General features: G+C 45.2%; 1 protein-coding gene across 2 annotated transcripts; it reads right to left on the bottom strand.

Annotated features, from left to right (window-relative positions):
- Nucleotides 1–2664: 2664 nt before the first annotated feature.
- Nucleotides 2665–19043, bottom strand: LOC144128615 (phosphatidylinositol 4-phosphate 3-kinase C2 domain-containing subunit alpha-like). 2 transcript variants are annotated; one of them, XM_077662148.1, is made up of 3 exons: nucleotides 18820–19043; nucleotides 18170–18321; nucleotides 2665–9146 (listed from the first exon to the last, which is right to left on the bottom strand). In XM_077662148.1, exons 2-3 carry the CDS (start codon nucleotides 18270–18272, stop codon nucleotides 4333–4335), a joined length of 4917 nt encoding a protein of 1638 aa, XP_077518274.1. In that variant the 5' UTR covers nucleotides 18273–18321; nucleotides 18820–19043; the 3' UTR covers nucleotides 2665–4332. The 2 variants fall into 2 exon arrangements, with proteins under 2 accessions (XP_077518274.1, XP_077518275.1); XM_077662149.1 differs by lacking the exon at nucleotides 18170–18321 and having other exon boundaries at nucleotides 18820–19036.
- Between the last annotated feature and the right edge of the window lie 462 nt (nucleotides 19044–19505).

Raw genomic sequence — 19505 nt, 5'->3', positions numbered from 1 at the left:
GTAGTCATCAGGTTTATTCCGATTCACATCATCGTCATCAGAAGCCGGCCTACTACAGGACAAAGGTCTCTCCGATTAACCCGGTCCTTTGCCAGCTGCGACCACCTTACCCCCGCAAACTTCTTGATCTCATCCGCTCACCTAACTTTCTGCCGCACCCTGCTATGCTTGTCTTCTCTTGGAATCCACTCGATTACCCTTAAGGACCATCGGTTATCTTGCCTTTGCATTACATGCCCTGCCCAAGCCCACTTCTCCCTCTTGATTTAAATTAGGATGTCATAAACCCGCGCTCAATTATTCCTTGACCTACTGTGCTCAGTTTCTTAACCTTGTACCTACTAAGGTGGCCTGCTAAGCTAGTGGTACATGACCAATTAAAAACAGCAGCAGCCGCAGAAACGAAGAAGTAACGCACACACGACGAGAACAATGTTGCTTTTGTTACGATATGTTACTTCTTGGTTTTTAATTGAACTTGTACCTATTTTTTTTTTCCATAGCTCGCCGCGTTGTCCTTAATACGAGTTAAATCCTTATCGTTAGCCACCACGTTTCTGCCTACTCCATAGGAGAGTACCGGTAACATACAGCTGTTGTAACTTTTCTCGTGAGGAACACTGGTGAACAGCCATTCACGATTTGAAAGTAACTGCCAAATGGCTCCACCCTAATGTTATTCTGGTTCTTTCATACTTGTGGTCTAGATCTGCGCTAACCGCACTTCCTACGCCTCACTGTCTGTCGTCAGCTGCTGTTACGTTCTGTAATCATTCCCTTATATGCACCGACACAGTCAACACCGAGCAAAAAAAAAAAAAAAACAGCGCTGCGAAAAATTCGGTGTCTACCCATACATAACGGTCGTAGGTGCGCAAAATAATGCAGCAAGGAACATGGCGACGCGCTCGAGGCCCTTTGTTTTGGAAATGAGCAGGTGTCTAACCACCTGCTCTTTGCATAGTCGCGAGGTGTTAAAAGCATTTCGAACGCCTTTTAGAGATATCAGAAAAACCGCATGGCCATTTTCTCGGGTGACGATGTGGGTTGCAATGTTAGGAAAACGTTACCGACAGATACATGCGGGATACGGTGGCGGCAGATGGCGAGTCAGTGTGGGATATGCCTTTGCCGTGCGTTCGACGTTACTCGACTGAAGAGGATTTTTTTTTTTTTGCAGCGACAGCTGTACAAATACTGGCTTCATCTTGTCCTTGGCCGGGGTCGTGGCCTCGTCCGCAGGAACTGACGGGCGAGCATCTCGCTCGGCTCCCGTACTCGATCATGCGCTGCAGAGTAGGAGTGCAGTGAAACAAGAAAGCAAACATTGCGTCTCCCTGGATGCCCGGCGACCGCACATGTTCTTCTTGTGCTGGGGTACGTGAAACAACAAACACACAGAAAAAACTTCAGCTAATCTCGTTCTCGAGGGTAGGCAGAAGCATATAGCAAATTCATGATGTAACAAATTCAATGGCAACTCATACTATAAACAGCGCACTTTTCACGAGCTGAATATTTCGCGAAGCAGGCACTTTAGTACTCCTCTTAATCACCCGACGGGTGAAACTCATACGCTGCAAAGCAGGTACTGTATATGGCTCTCATGCTACATTGCGTTCCACTCTCAGTAGGACCTCAGCAATGGAAAAAAAAATTATATAAGCTGATTTTTCAGCACCCAGCCGTGAGAAGTGCAGAAAGTCAAATTTAGAAACTACAGCGCTCGCTCTTCGTTAAGGGAACCCGCTGGGCGGAATTTCCTGCGCGCTTTCCACTTCAGGTTACAAATACAAAACATCACTCATTTTTCACGAGCTGTATGCGATTCACGAAAACTAGGTCCTCTCGAAAATCGTACCTCATAGATGTAGCTAGCAACAGTTCTCGACCCTGCGAGGACACCTGGCTGTTGTACGTGTCGTCTTCGCTGGCTGGTCTTTCAAGCTGGAAAGCACACTTAGCGTTGCTCCCCTGCTGACGTGACGCAGAGTTTAGCCGGCGTTACCGAGTGGTTCGGCTGCTTTCCACCTTCGTCTGCGGTCACGTGATGCATCCTTTGCATCTGGAGCTGCCACCGAGCATTTGGAAGCTCAGAACGAACAAATGAAGGACAGCGACGATATCTGTGTCATGGGGTACACCACCTGTGCTTACATGCAAAGACTATAAGAGCAATGTCGCTATCTGTTAGAAGCACGAAAATTTAGTCGCTAGCAAGTGCTATGTACAAAATTGCAACACAGACGTCAGTATATCTGCAGCATTGACCGACTGGTCTCAATCAAATACAATTCACCCTTGCTTTACTTAGAACCCTTACAAAAAAACAGCAGCCGAAGCAGTTTTTCTGTTCAGTTTTGCTCCTTCCTTGCTTTTAATGCTATTTCCTACATTCGCTGCCATTCATCCTACAGCAGTATGAATTTCACATTCATGGACTCTGATATTACCAAGCCCCCTTCCATTCACAGAACAGGAAGCAGTTCCCTCTTTGGGCTTGTCAAATGATATGCTATATGTCAAGCTCTACAATTTGACTTCAGTTCAGCAGTTGTATTTCATATGTCATGAAGAGATCATCAAATTACGCTGAACTGCTTATTTAACTGACGACAAAGCTATTAATGCAAACAACAGAGTAACAACAGGCTGCGCAAGTGCTGCTTGTAGCAGAAAAATTTTATTGACATATTTTACTATAAAAAGTATAGGAACACAGATTGGAGTGCAGAAACAATGCTGAGTAACATGAGTTCCTGACTTTTAATGGCTCCGCAGTGCAGATGAAGGCACTTAGTACATGATTACTACCAAAAATATTTAGTCATAGAGCACGGTAAAATTTTACTCAAACAAGAAGCGACGCCTGAAGACAGGAATGAATTTTATAATGCAGCAAGGAAACCACAACTGAGAAGATAATGCAGGTCAGTGGCAATTTCGTATCCTTGCACAGTAATTGATGGCCTTGCATGCAATATAACCCGATGCAAACAATGGAAGCAAAGCTTAGATGTGGACACCCAGCGAATATAGCTGTGGGAGAATGCACACACTGTGTATAACATATGCTACTTATCACATGCGTTTGTGACGAGACCTAATTCAGCTGGATGTGCACACAATATTTGTGCTCAGCAGACTCGCTGCAAAAGTAGTGAGAGTACAAATCAGTTTTGAGAAGTAGCAAAGTACGTTATACGCATTCGTAAAACATGGTCTAGGACTGACATTAGAAAGGCTCCATTCATAGCAGTCTCTGCAAAACGGTGTGCTGAACTTAGTGTGCAACATTGCAGCACTTGACTCAAAGAACAATTTTGTGAAAAATTCTGCACCTGCCTCGCTTTACATGAAAAATGAGCAATGCTAGTGCAACCATCCGTGAAGCTGCGTAGACACAGACACCATCTGCGGGGGAAACACTGAGAAACAAGCCACAAAACACATTTGGATGACTACATACGAAAAATAGTGTCTCCACAATTCTTTGTACATAGCAAAATAAAAAAGAAATAAGCAGCATTAAACTGCAAAAATAGCTTATTTGGGATTCAGCTTTAATACTACAAGGAAGAGAGGAGGAATGAAACTTCAGTTGAATAATATAGTTGCCTCAGTTGCCAAATTACAAGTAAACTTTTAGGAAATAAAATGTTAGTAAGTGACTGTTACAAATGAAAACAAGGCAAAAGTTATATGGTAAATAGCAAAGGCTAAAAAAGACGGAAGGATACTTCTACTATCATAAGAGACCTGTATTAATAGGAGATGTAAAGATGGCTCAATGAAAAAGTCAAAAGTCACCCGATGACTTTTGTAGAAAAATAGACTTTAGTACAACACTGTACCCCTTGAACATCAGCCACAGCACTCCTGGCAAAACACACAAGACATGAGCACAAACAGGTCACAGAAAACCACAGGTCACAGAAAACCAACAAGCAATACCATGCGATGTTATATCAGCAATGATTTGTGAAGTGTAAAAAGTGAACCTCAGTGGCATTCATATAGGAAAGATGCTTTGCAGACAACAGTGAGACAGAAAATGATGCTGCTACATGAAAGAAAGCACTTGCTGTATGCATCAATGATTATATTAAGTTTTGCTACCTTTACTGTACACAGCTCTGTCCACATGTCTGGTTGTCTCCATGATTGAACATGACTCAATCGGGCAATACATAGTTCTGTAGCGCTCTCAATATTTTGAAAACGGCACACAAGCTCTAACATACACCTAAATACAGCACTGCTCTCAGTTCTGTGATCCCACATTTGTACAGAAGAAAAAAAAAAGAAAACACCACGCGAAATGCTGATGCATCAATGCCACTTGTACCTCACGGCATTCAGGTGGTACCAATGTGTGCTCTCCCTAGTAAGGTCCATGCGTGACAGATCTATGATGGCAGCTCCCAGAAACTCATTTTCCTGAACTCTGTCATGGTCCCAAGCAGACACCTCTAAGACCCGTTGTGCCACCAGACCAATTGGGAAGTTGTACCCAAGCATCTCCATGAATGTTGGGTGACTGTTTTTGAACACCACCTTGGTCTTCCTCTTGGTCACTTTGTCTGGGTCCGGGTGAAGGTAGGTCTTGATATAGCAGTCTGGCAGCGACTTGCGTTCACAGGCCAGGTTCTCTGCATGCATCACCATGATGGAGAGGCAGCCAGCCTTGTACATAATGGACAGCTTTATGCGGCCGACAATGCCTCTTGACAAGTTGACCCTCTGACTGATCTGGCGCATGTGGTCAATCTCACTTTCGTCTTCCGCCATGCCCTCTTGGTCTCGAAGCAATGGGTGGAAAAAGGTGTATATCAAGCTGCAGTGGGACACCTCTTCGGCCATCTTGGTTAAAGAAGCAAGGAACACATCCAGCTCCTGCATCCTCTTCTGTGCCACTTCTCGCGTGTTGCTGCGGCCCACAAGTGAGCCCTTTGGCAGTGGATAAAACTTGGCCAAAGGAAACACACGGACCAGCTTTTGGTACAACTCCAGGAATTCGGGGTAAGTTCGGACAACGTGCATGGGTTCCACCTGACATTCCCGGCCTACTCGGACTACGTATGTGTAGTGCTTCTCGGGCTCGTAGCACTTGCGGTAGCACACCACTTTGAGGGAGACAATTTTTCCGTCAGTGTCCTTGGTGAAGGTTCGAGGGACAAAAGAGAGTAGCAGCCCGTCGTTGTGGTCCCCAGTGAACCGAAGCTGGGCTATGTTGTGGATGAAGAAGTTGAGCTGAGTGAATCGAGAGCGCAAGCTTTCCTCGATGAGCCTGGTGAAATGAGCTGTTGCTTCACCCTCCGAGCTTCCCAACAACAAGGACTTCTGGACAAAGTTTACAGCATCTGCCGTGACTCCTGGCACTCCAGAAGTGACCATCAACTCGAAGAGAGTGATGAAAATGTTGCTGTTGCGGCGAACGATATTGAAGGCTTCACAGCACAAGTCAATGAAGTGCTGGAATTTCTTGGTGGGTTTCTCGCCACCGTTGATGACATACACCATGTCAGAGGTGAGCACGAAAGGTGCCCTGTCCCGCCTGAAGTTGCCAAACATCTGTGAGTCACCCAGGAATTTTCCGAAGTCAATGTGAAACATGTGGCCAGATGCCTTCAGCATGATGTTGTCATTATGCCTATCACAGATGCCAAGGATGTAAGTGGCAACGCAGTAGCCTGCGCAAGAAAAGGTGAAGTTTTCCACTGCTTGCTGGTACTCCAGTTCAGAAGTGTTGTGCCTCTGCAGCCACTCGGCAATGGGTCTGTCCTTGAATGAACCCGTGAGTCCATGTTCGGTCTGGATCCTTCTAAGTGTCTCGGCTTCGGTCACCATTTCAACCATGCCCTTCCTGTTGCCAGTGGCAACACAGTTAAAGGTTATGATCTTAAGGTCTAGGCCTTCTTTCAGCCAGAACTTGTCCATGATCCTTATCATTTGGAGGGTTAACATGTCCTGCCGAAGGTCATCCCCTACCTTGTAGATTACCTCAATGGGCTTCGCTCCTAGCTCTGCACTCCTGTAGACAATTTTCAGTGGCAATGTATTAGAAGTAAAGTAGGAGCAAGACTTGACATCCACACCACACACTTCCATTGCAGGGTTCAGAGGTAGACAGGAAGGGTTGTCTTCTATCATGCTGTGGATCTGTGCCATGTCTTGCAAGAGCTTGTCCAGGCGCAGTGATTCGCGGGTATCTTTTATGCCTTCTGCAATGATACACAGCTGATTCAGGTGCTCTTCTTGCTTCTCTATTATGTCTCTGAAAGACCTGCCAACAATGACTAGCAATGTTTGAACCACAAGCTTCATTCGCTTCAGCGTGAGTGGATTGTCCATGTTTTGTCTGAGCAACCAAAACATCTGGTGCGCCACGCGAACACTTGTCAAAGAGCGCTCCAGAAGGAACCATGTGATGGGTGCATCTTCCCATGTCTCATAACGCAGTGCCTGGATCAGCTGAGGGAGGTGATCACAGAGCTCGTCACTGCCAATGTCCTTGATCCACTTGACGGCTGTCTTGCGCACTTCATAATCAGGAAACAGAGGCAGCAACAATGTCAGTGCGTTGATGGGAGAAGGAGGACGCCACTCTGTCAGAAGGAAGTAAAGGTCTGGTAGAAACGGCCAGCTCCAGCTATGGGCAGATAGCAGTACTTTTGGTAGGAGGTGTGGAACTTCAAGGATGTAGTGACGGTGGTCCCAGAAAAACTTTTTTTCTTCGGGGCTTGGCACAGTGAGAGGGTCCTTCTCGAGCACATCAGAAAGTTCTTGGATCACCACACTGTCAAGAGCGTAAGTGGTCGCTTTGCAAGTAGTGATGCTGTCCCCCGGTACCTCGGGAAATACTACGCAGCAGTCAAACTCCGGGAATTGCAGACGAAGGACTGGACACGAAAACGCATCATTGCTCTGCGGGGGACCACTGTTCTCATCGACTTCTGGTGACCAAAACCCGAGAAAAAGACTCCCCTGAAGTAGCTCACGTTGGCTGTTAAACAATGCCTGTCCAGTCCATGCTAAGAGTACACGCTCGGACGCTGGTGTCTCCGGTGGCCTGTTCTCGGCTGACGGCTTGACACCAAAAAGAGCAAAGTATATAGCAGCTTCTCGTGGAAGGTTCCGCATAAATACGCTCAGCTCAAGCCATTCATCAAAAACAATGAGCTCAAAGAAGTTGCGACTTGCCTTCACACTGCGAGTTTCTCCCTGGCACAAAATATGCGAGCCATAGCGAAGCTCACAAGCTATGATGAACTGTTCATAGTCAGAAACCCAATGTGGCTTCAGCTGATGAATGCTGCCTACATTCACAAGAAAAGTGTCATGGAAAGTTGTCACAGGCCGTACTTCATTTCGTGCTTGGGTTTCATTCAAAGGAGCCAACATGAAGTCGACGCGAAAGCTGCGGCAATAGATTTTGACAAGAGTGCGCAGAGCAGACTGCAGCTGCAAAAGGGAGTAGAAAACAACTTCTGCCACACGGTCACAATTTCCAGGAGTGGAGCATGGCGTTTCGTCTGCCTCCACATAGCTGTCGTGGAACCCGTTCATCTCTGGCATCTGACTACAGATGTGCTTCAAGCCTTCAACAGCATGCACAACTTCCACCACCTCGATCCTTGACAGTGTGGAACAGATGGCCTTAACTGCTTGGATAGCTCCATTTGGTTGCAGACAACCGGCTGATGCTGCTGACTGCACTTTCTTGGCTTCTTTGAGGAAAGTTTCTAGCAATATAGAGACTGAATCATAAGAGACCTGGCCAGAAGGCTGTGGAAGAAGGCTTGAAGCCTTTACTTCGAAGAACTCACTATCGTCCCTTAAGGTCCGAGCCCATGGTTTTTTGAGGTCTCTAACGTCCATCAGAGTAAGGCAAACTGGCTTCATGAACTTGCAGCACTGGTGAATGTACTCATACTCTTTGAGTGTAGAGTCAGGGGTAAGGTACTCTGCGAGCCCCTTAACTTTGAGTACGAAACTTTCCAGCACAATATCAGCTAAATCGTCTTTCAAAGAGCATATTGTATTGCTGATAACATGCTCTACGCTGGTCCCCACATCGCATGTGAAGCAGAACGGTCTCTCTGAAAAACTTGTTGTAACCTCCAATTTTATGCTAAGACTCTTCCCCCACTTGTTTTCCAAAGTGGGACTGACCACAAGGCCGGCATTAGTGTGATGGTCGTCATATGTGAACTCTGACCTCAGCTGCTTGGCCTTAGCCCAAAACGCCTCGATCTCCTCCCCTTGTGAAACATCGTGACGGATCACTTTCAAAGAGCCCAGGTTCATGCTCGGGCCTTGACTCTGAGATTGAGCAGTCTGTGCCGAGGCAAGCTTTTCAGCAACAACAGGGCTTCTACTCGCTGGTACAGTCGGTGGCGGCGGCTGCTTTTGCACCTGTGCTCCCTGCTTAGGTGGTATCTGGGGAGCAGATTCCACCGCTTCTGCTTTCTTCTCCTCTGAAAGTTCTTTGGTCACAGGCTCCTCAGAACGTAGGAAGTCTTCCAATTCATTTTCTCGCAGCGGATCAAACAGGTCAAGCAAGTCGTCCAATGAATTGCCCGATTTCCTGAGGCTTTCGCGCTTCCTCGCCAGCTCAGCATCCCCGCTCAAGTCGATGAGGTTGTTGTCTTGTTTCTTTCGAAGCATGCTGAACATGCTTTTTTCAACCTCCGTCCGAGAGAGCACAGTTGAGACGTGGCTAGCTGCGTGGATAGGAGAGGGGTTGCAGCTGGAAGACAGGTTGTTGAAGTTGGGGGCTGAGTTGTTGTGGGTCATCTCAGTGCCCAGGACTGGGCCAAGGCGGCTTGGAAACTGGCCAGCAGCTCCGAGCAAGAATGGCTGACAAGCAAGCTGGGTGGACACGAGTGCACTGGCCGTTGTGAGCGAATGGTGCCTCAATGTGGTACTTCTGGAGGTCGCACCTTCGAGGAAGAGGGCCTCTATCGACTTAATGCTAGTTTTGGCATCCCCTTCTCCACCGCCCTGACGGTGCATGAGCTTGAGGTAATCTGAGCTAGTCCAAGTTGATGTAGACGACGGCGCCGGAGGTACGGATGAGAGGTCAGCAGCACCGTTGCATTTCCCAAAAAAGACACTTCTACGTGGTGGCAAAGGAGGTGGCCCTGGAATTAGAAGAGAGATAGGGGTTGCATTAATAAGGATGCACTGCATAAGGATCATACTACTTTTGTCACAGTTACAGGACACTAATTTTAGTCTGTTAACACTTATAGTGGGCATAACAGCCTTTAGCCATTGTGTGTTTGTCTGTCTGAAGCCTGCTTTGTGGCAGGCTACTCACCTGACCACTGGTTGGGAGGCAACTAGCCTAGGTGTGTGTATTGTGCATACAAGGAAAGGGAAAAGAGGGAAGCAAACAGTCACCGAAACCAAGAAGTGTAGGGGATGTTTTCTTTTTAATTTGTGGTGTTGATCAATTAGATTTACAGCATTTATCGCTTATTATTTGAAAGCTGAAGAAAAACAACTAAACAACCAAACCAAGCCGCTGGGATCTGAACTCATGAACCTCTGAATTTCACGTCTGATGCTCTACCAACTCAGCTACGGAGACGGCTGTCCATTCTTCTGCTTTCTGGGGTATTTAAGTGTAGTGTAAAGGAACCTTGAGAGCGTTCAACACTACCACCCTCGTCCATAGCGGCGGACGTAGTACATGTTTGTACCACTGCGAGTGCCATGTGAAATGTGATCGAATGGTGATATATATATATAGACCAAAAATATTGAAAACATAAAAACAACAAGAAAAGGAGACCAACATTTGAAACCATTTATTGACGTTTTGGCCATGGAACAGGGTTAAATTAATTATGCTCAGGAAGAGCAACCTGGATCTCAACCCAACCCAACCAAACCAAGTCCCATCAATGGCAGCACCTGCCTTCGCAGGGCAGTGGTGCATCACTTAACTGTTGCATCACTGCACCAACAGTGGTATGAGGACTACCAGGGATCTATGAATTTAAAGGAGAGAATGTCGAACTCCATGTATATGAGCATTAACCCATTATCACTATCTGAACGACTGCCATCCGTGAACACTAGATCTGAACACCGGAATCGAAGTGAGAACCAAAGTACTAGCGCACCTAATTTGCATTTGGCCTCATCACGCAAATTGACCAACATCTTTTTCTGTCGTTTTATCAGCCCACTATAAAGTATAGCACTCTAAATAAAAAACGAATTTATGTTGTAGCAGAACCACTCACTATTGACTGGTATTTAACACTCTTTGTACAACTGGCAAGTCCAGCTCATCATTTTTTTAAGTTCTGAACACTAATCCAGCCTTGAAATTTCCCTCTCTTTAATTAATCCTAACACTGCTTTAATCCCAGCAATGCTAACAATTAAAGGGTATGAGGAGGACGAGGAGGATAAAGAGGAAAAGCAGGCAGAAAATTACATAGATCAAAATACACTGAGACTGCATGGACCTGCATGAACAAGTAGTGCACGAATGTAGTGCCAGTGCACCATAATTCTGAGATTGACGATGAACTATACGACCATTATACTTATGTCTCATTCATGGCTATGGTATTCTTTGAAAAGGCCCTGAAAAATGTCCACTGGAATGTTGATTTCCATGCCATTTATGCATGCAGTTCCTTCCTTTTACTACAAAAGCAATGCTACAATCACCCCCCCCCCCCCCCCCCCCCACCTTGGAAACCTGACTTCTGTTGAGCCCAAAAGAAGAATCTCCACCCTCCAGAAGCACCACCTGCCACCGAACCAGCTGCCTGCACCCTCCACAAGGCTTGCAACCATTAGAAGTCCACCAGACATGGCAGTAATTAAATTACTGTAATGAAATTACAGCAATTAAAGTACTTTTATCAGTAAGTTGCAATGTAATTCATTACTTTTCTGGACTGGTAATTTAGTAATGTAATGAACTACTTTGGAGCAGTAATTTCATAGCAAAAGTAATTAATTACTTTTGCTGAATAATGAGCCCGTGCTTCTCCTTGTATCTGCCATGCTTTGGCCTTGCGTTTGTAGGGTTGAGCGTCTACTGAGCAAGAATAAATTGTGAAGGGCATTTAAGACTATTTCCATGCTTTGAAGACGAAAGACTATTTCCATGCTTTGAAGACGAAAGACTATTTCCATGCTTTGAAGGTGGAAACATTCATTTTTAATTTATATTTTCCTTTCTTTCGAATGACACAGCCACTCATTAGCATAGTCATAAATAAGACAACGCATCCATTAACCATTATTCGCCAAGTAGCAACATGGTTTTGTGGCCCATGGGTTGCGTGCTCGCCTCGCAATCTTAAGGTCCTTGGTTAAATTCTCTGCACCTTCGGAGGAAGCCTTTGTCTTCACTGATGACGTCACTGGAGGTTGTGGACCACTTTTCCTGGACACTGACAACGACACTAGGTATCATTGCTAATGGTCCATATAAGGCTTTCACCTTAAAAACGCTCAACCAGCAATAGCCAGCACTCCAGGGAAGCGGCGCACGCGGATGAGAGGAGATGTGCACGCAGGCGTCAGCGCTGCCTTTGAGAACAGTCGGTGTAGCAGCCACAAGACTGCTATATGCACTGCATACGGTCTCACACGCAAACGCGCCGCAGGGCCACCAGGAGTGCTCCATGACCATGGCACCTTCGCGCAGACGCACTGCGAGTTCTTGAGCAAGTACTTCCCTCCAGGTTGCTCCATAGTAAACTGTCACATCGCTGCACTGACAAGAAGTCTCAACTGACATCGTATAAGAAAGCTGGTTGTGAGTTTTCAGGAAAATTAGCTTTTGTGGAAGCCCTATTTTTAACTCAATGGAAACGTAGGCAGCTGCGTCACCGCGAGATGAAATTTATATCCGCCAACTTGCCTTCAGAACAAATCAAATGAACAGCAGAACTGGCAGCTTCACTGCACCCCAGTGCACTTCCGGGACGATGAGCGTGAACAAGCAGTCAATGCACTTCTGCTGTTTACGCGGACGACAAATTCTTCAAAGTAAGGATGGTGGAACCATATTACGCATTGAACGATGCACTTCTGATTGAAGAGTGATGTGAGAAAGACCTCCTCTACGTCAGCGAAGCGGCTGTTCAATGGACTAGGGCTGCTTTTCTTTAAAGAGGGGCAAAATATTTCCGATGCCTACTCTGAAGATCAGTGTGAAAATTTTGCAGGAACTATGACTAATGAACAACTTTTTTATAGCGTCAAAACTAAAAAGTAATTTCAAAGTAATTTTCATTACTTAAGGTAAGTAATTGTAATGTAATGTCATTACTTTTTGAAACCAGTAATTTGTAATGTAATTTAACTACTTCTGCAAGATTTCTAGGAAAGTAATTAGCATGTATGAAGCCTACACCATAGTGTAACGGAAAAGTGTCAGTGAAATCGAATTTAAAGATGCAGTGGTAGAGCCAACTTCAATTAAACATGACATTTATAGCTTATTTGAAGACTAATGAAAAGGAAGGAGCTGTTGGAATGCCATACACTAAAAGCATTGCAAGACATGGTTTGAAAAAATTCAGAAACCTTTAAATATCTTTCCAATATATACATATTTTTTCCAATATTAAGAGCAGTTAAATTTAACATAGTAATAACTGTAGAAGAATAATGAAAGGGGGTACAAAATGGGTTTCAAGTCAATCAGTTGACCTCAGGAAGGCAGTGGGCACTGAAATATGACACTTTCATAAAATGCATTTGCCTAGCTGGGCGTTAAGACTAATGCACTCATTCTGTAAAAAAAATTTCACAACCACACCAAGTTTGCAAAAATGTCATTTGTGCAGAAGGCCTCCAGAGGGCAAAAGCCAATACCATTTTAATAAACAGTCATGTCACATTAATACAACCTTGGTTAATATGAATGTCTCGAATTGCGGAAAATTTTCTGGAGACCAAACTTTTTCAATGTATTTATGCCTAATCAACACGGAAACTTGCTCTCTAGAGACGACAGAGACTAGGTTGGGCAGGAAAAGTAAAGAAAAATAAAGTGCCCGGCCCGCACCACCAGAAGGCACCACAGTAAGGGAGAAATGTATGAAGCCTACTGCGGCTCACATATTTTCGTCCCGTTAATATGGACAGTGATGAGAATAAAATCCCGAGTGCCTCTGCCAGATGTTCAGTCCCTTGTATTTTGAGGGCAGAACATCACCAAAAGGCAGTGCGGATGTGCAAATGCTGTAGTATTGGCCTTTTTGTCTGAGTGTCTCTTCATGCTTTTCAGTGGCTAGGTGCCCGGTCGAAGCGCCTCACCATTTGCCAGAATGCATAAATGGCTGTGAAAAAATTTTTTTGTGCGCTACTTTGAAAACAACATTCAGCAGCTGTAAGCTGAGTGAGTACACAGTTCTTGGGATGCGAACAGCCGTAGCAGGGGAGACTTCCTCACACCCAGAGGCCATCACGCGTCTCATGAACCACTAGGCATTCCAAATGTGCTAAAACCTAGAACCATGTGATTATAAAGATAATGGTGATCCATATAATGCACCTGGAGCTTCCAGAGTTCCACTTCACTGCTTGCCTATATGCAGAAAAAAAGTCCGTAATTATAAAGCGTTTAGTGCGGTATAACTACTGTGAACATATTCTGATTTTGGGCATATGTACATATGTCCTTGAAGCCTGCCTGCACGAGGGGTGTGGGCAAATTACCCAGTGTGTACACATGGCAGGCCTTCACCTGGGTAAAAGGTACGCCTGGGTGAAGGCATTCAAGGTAAATGCCTTCAGGTTTGGCTTGGTTTATGCGGGTTTAACGTCTCAAAGCGACTCAGGCTATGAGAGACGCCGTGGTGAAGGGCTCCGAGAATTTCGACCATCTGGGGTTCTTTAACGTGCACTGACATCGCACAGCACATGGGCCTCTAGAATCTCGCCTTCATCGAAATTTGACCGCTGCGGCCGGGATCGCACCCGCATCTTTCAGGGTAAAGGCCTTTAGCACGTAACGACCTTAATTGCCCATCGTAACTAGTACTACTGCAGGATATTTTGCACTGAGCCATGCTAAACCGTCTGCTAATTTTTTTTTTCTCTCCACGATATCTTATTGTAGACGCCTCGCTTTACATAAAGGACATTTTTGCTTGCGAACCAAAGTGTTCATATTAACGAGGCACAGCTGTATTTGCATTACAGTAGAATCAGTGGCGCAGAGAAGCAAGCACCAACATTTCTAGTAGAGCATGCAGTAACATACTGTTGGGAGCCAAGCAGCAACTAAACTTTAAATTGTGGGATTTTAATGTCCTGAAGTGACACATGGGCCGAAGGGACACTGTAGTGGAAGGCCGAGGATTAATTTAGACCACCTCGGGTTCTTTCCCATGTGCTGACATCACACCGCACACAGGCGTCCTTTTGTATTTTGCCTACATCGAAATATGGCTACCATGATCGAACTAGTGATCTTGGGATCAGCAACCAAACGCCAAATGAGCCACTGTAGCGGGCGACACCAAAGTTAACTGGTAAGAATATCTACTAGATATAATAAAATGAGCATCTACTCTGTGAAGGTAATGAAGGCCTGCTCTTTTCTTTCCTTCATATTCCAAACTATTACAGTTCTCGGTACTGTGAAAGCACTGCCAGCAGTACTTCAAGTTTCCACACAAAATAAAATGAAACACGCTCTCCAATCTCCTTTTCCCATCTATTCCATTTAGCATAAGTCATTTTCTGTGCAGCAAGCTGGTGAAATTTTCTGGGAACCACAGTCTTTGACCAGGCTCTAGTTTTGCTGCCTGACAAGGGCATGGGTCTACTGCAGACCCAAACCAGCGCTGGTTACCACTCCAGCGTACTTCTCATAGTTGCATAAGACGCGTGAAAACTATGCGTATTAACTAGGACATTAATATGTCACCAAACCCAAGCAACAGTACACTGCAAACGAGCACAAAATTCATTATCGAGCTTAGCTTCTTTTGGTTGTGTCCTGGCATCACGTTGTAAACTTGACAAATATACAGGAAATCTGTAGGCAGCATCCATAGGAGAATCACAGGCCAAAATATAAATATTAAAGCAGCTGACCACCATGCACTACAGAAGTAGGGATACGAATCTTCAGGTCCTGTTATTTTTTTTCTAACAACAGCGTGGAGGACTTGGGAATGATAGAATTGAAGATATAGCTCCAGTGAGTTTTACACGACTTATTAGAGCACTGTTTTTCGCCCCCAGCTTCAGTTTTTGAAGGGCTCGAACAATAATTACACATTCACTGCTCCATCCTCAGATGCACCTGGCACATGCTTCTCTCAAAAGGCAAGATACAATGAAGTCAGTTGTTGACCCTTTTGACTGATTGGCCCTTCCGAAGAGTATGCTGCAAGGCACAGATTCACATTGTGTCCTCAATAAATATTTTGTCAGTTAAGTCCTCGCTCAGTTCAAGCCACAATCAACATGCCTTATACTAATGCAAGCCAGCAGTTTTTTTCTTTTTGCACATATCGCTTTGTCTTTTTTTTTTTTGCTGGCAGATTTGTCAAAACAACATCAGTTCGATGTCCAATGCAGATTGCTTTCACGGACGCTGAAAGTAGGTTACAGAGTCCCTAAGGGAGGGCATACCATCACATTGATAGAGCGAAATTAACAAGGCAACGTCCTTGCTAACAGTAGCTTGCAGACAGCAAATTAAGCACTGAAATACTATGTGTTCATTACAGAAGCCTTTATTAATGCAGTAAAAATTAGTTTGTTTTTGTAACAGCTATTTATGTCTCCATCAGAGCCCAATCTTGAAGTGCCCTTTACAGTTTTGAAGCTTATTGTGTTGCCGTGATCACAGCAAGTATGATGATCAATAGCTGAAATTTCACTGCTGCAAAATTCAACGAAATTTTGGGTGCATATACACATGCATCCAAACATACTAAAGTATGTGAACACCTTTTCAGGAGCCAAACCATGTAAGAAACCCCCCTTGGTCTTCTGTACTTGTGATAGCAGGGTTCTTCAGACAATATAAAACTTTTTTTATGCCAACTTCCTGGATTCTGGCATACAATGGTCGCGACCATGACAATCTCACACTAATGAAATCTGCAAACCAAAATCTGGAATATCATAACTCTAACTCCTTGTGCAGCATTGCTTGTACATATGGTTCATGACAATTTTTTTTTTTTTTCTTGTAGCTCATGTGAATGCATGCCATTACCCCAGATTAATCAACAGCCTCTACACCCGCAGAATTCAAAGCTAAAACAAGTCACAAAACCTGTTAAGCTGACGGTACTAATACTAGCCATCCAGACGCAACCGAAACAAAGTGACAACCGAAAGTGCAAGTACAAGCAATATGAAAGGGAATGTGTCAGCCCATGGAAATGCGGGCCTATAGGGAACGTGGGACTTTCATAAGCATTGGGGGGTGTGCCCTGTTGTGCTATCGAGTAGCCTACTTTACGAAGTAGTATGGCAGTTATGCATGTGTAAGTATTATGTTTTGTGCACACACCAGTTTTATAACTGAAGGCACTGCTCCAAAAATTTGAATCGTGGCCCACTGCGATAGCAACAGAGTATGTTTCCAATGTTTAGAAAAGTGTACAACAGCTGTATCTTACCGGTACTCACCTACGAGGCAGAAACGTGGAGGCTAATGAAAAGAGTTCAGCTTAAGTTAAGAACAACGCAGCGAGCCATGGAAAGAAAAATTCTAGGTGTAACGTTAAGAGACTGGAAGCGGGCAGAGTGGGTGAGGGAACAAACTCGGATTGACATCCTTGTCGAAATCAAGAGGAAGAAATGGGCTTGGGCAGGGCATGTAACGCGAAGGCAAGATAACTGCTGGTTCTTAAGGGTAACGAAGTGAATTCTAAGAGAAAGTAAGCCTAGCAGGGGTGGCAGAAGGTTAGGTGGGCGGATGAGATTATGAAGTTTGTAGGGAAAAGGTGGATGCAGCTGGCAAAGGACAGGGTTAAATCGAGAGACATGGGAGAGGCCTTTGCCCTGCAGTGGGTGTAGTAAGGCTGATGATGATGATGATGATGATGATGATGATGTTTAGAATGGCCACAAGCATGTAATCGGCCCGCAGAGTGACAGGCTTCATATTGCTTCTACCTGTACAAAAAATGTGTTTACAGAACAGTTCCATGGGTAATTTAAGATATGAAGTACATAATGTGACCATATTAAAGCCAATGTAGCAAACAAAATGAGCTTATAACAGCAATGTCGGGAGCACACGGCCACAGACGAGTTACTGTGGTGAAAGCCCATCTTGGTTTACCCATGGAGATGAAAAGCACGTCATCATATGTGTATGTGCATGCATCCACTGTTTATTTAAAGTGTTTGCTGAGGTCAGCAACCCCTATAACATAAGCTAGCTTAATATGCAGCACGCACAAAAGCTTTTGACACTGTATGCACACAGCAACAATAAATGCAACATGCCCACAGTAAACAGGAGGCTTCTAGCATCAGCCAGTGGTCACCAGATGGACCGCAAACAGCCAAACTAGACACAGGATGCTTAACTGGTGCCAGATGCCCATCACCAAACAGCAGGCAAATTGAGGTCTCCCAGCCTACCAGCGCCTAAAGCAACACACCCAGCCAGCAAGCACAGGTCTGTACATTCGCAAAGCAAGAAATTCAGGCTGAACTCCGCTGATGGCTATCCCGATTCTCTCTGGTTCAAAAGGCACTAAATTCCTCTCGCTATTTTTTCTTCACTGTGTAATGAGGTGTTAAGTTATGCTAATTGATTTGTACTTCAAATAGAGTGCAAATGTATGGACGATCAGTGCCTATAGTGCTTTCTTGCTCTTTTTTTTTTATTTCGCGTATGCCTTTCAGACGCCAAAGGAATTAATGCAATGCAGATGTTTATTTGCGCGACTATTTACAAACTGTGATTAAGTTTTAAGGCCTTCTGCGCTGTACTGTCACACTTCAAAAGAAGGAAGGATCCGCATAGTGCAAGTGTGCTTGTACGCGCTTTGAAAGAACGGCACATTAATACTTAGAGGGAACACTGCGGCACCGACAACGCCGGCGGTAGTACTTAAGTAGCTGTTGACATGTGAACACACCTGTTGTCACAGCTGCCACCGCGACACATCGCTTGTACGCAGAACAGCGGACTCACCCGCTAGCGAAAACATCGCCGACGTCCCCGGCCCTCCGACATTCGCGGAGAACGCCTTCGGTGGGAGGTTCGGCGGAGGAAAGTCTCGGCCCCCGTCAGCCATAGCATCGGCATCGGCCGCTCACATAGCGAACGCCATGGCTCACCTCTGCCTACAAAGCAAAGCACACCGGAATCAGCGAAAGCTTTCATGAACCCTGCTTCCCACAAAATTAACTCAGGCCAGACCACTACCGGACAGTTTCATTCACCTCCCCTTGCGCGCGTAATGAGCGGCAAAAAGACAACGAAACGGACGAACGACACCAGTCAACAAAGAGCTGCGAGTGACCTAGGGCGCGAAGGTGAAGATAAGCTCAAATTCCTTGATAATATTTCGTAATTCCCGGCGAGATGATCGTGAGGGCAGAGTTTCATACGATATCAGCAGCTGAATGAACTATGCATATGCGATGGACCGCGACAGCACCAAGCGGCATCTCACATGACGCACAACAGGCTACAGAAGCGCACATGGCTAGAAAATCCGGATATACGATAGAGGCAGGGGCCACACAGTGACATGGCGCTGTGGCGGCAGTAATCAAATGAAAGGCATCACCGCAGCATGACACGCAAGTGCGTTTTGAACTTAGAAAAGCTAGGCTTACATCTTGAGAGACACGGTCCTCCGCTGAGCAAAGAGCCGAGCTCGGCTGCGTAAATGCGACGACGAGGTGTCAGCCGAACTCCGTCTTCATCACAGACACATCACATGTCTATAAAACTTCCAACCACGCTTCAATCGGCTGGTGTTCAAAAGCGTTTAAACACATCAATGAGCCGACAGCGACCACAACACTCCCCACAATAGCAAATGTTACTGACGGAAAAGTTGCAAAAACAACAAAAGAAACGTGGTGCCCATAGTGGCCAACAGAGGTTGTGATTTCTGCTAAACAAAGACGCTGAGCAGTTTGTGTGGTGTAGTAGAAGAAGGGCGCTCTTCCCCTTGCCCTTCGTTTGGAGATGCTTACGTACCCGACTATCGAAGACATCTGCGGCATATTTGCAGTCACTGCCCGAACCGCGATTAAAAATAACCAACGTGATAAATGTAAAAACAATAAACGAGTAATTTTTTTAATGGTCTGTAAGAAGAAGGGAACACGTAGGTGGCGACATTCAGCGCGGCAAAATTTTCTTCTTAATTGCAGCTTTTAGCATAGTTCGGCACAGAATGTCAAATCCCGAACACGGAAGTGGGCTCAGGGGTCTTTAGAAAGGTAAAAGCTGTAAAAGCGTTGAAGAAAACTGAAAGAAGGGCAGACTACAAGATTTAGTTGCACGTTTTCGT

Source organism: Amblyomma americanum, chromosome 4 (genome assembly GCF_052857255.1).
Source record: "Amblyomma americanum isolate KBUSLIRL-KWMA chromosome 4, ASM5285725v1, whole genome shotgun sequence".
NCBI lineage: Eukaryota > Metazoa > Arthropoda > Arachnida > Ixodida > Ixodidae > Amblyomma > Amblyomma americanum.
The sequence above is the reverse complement of the archived record's forward strand: the minus strand, read 5'-3'. Positions and strand labels throughout refer to the sequence as shown.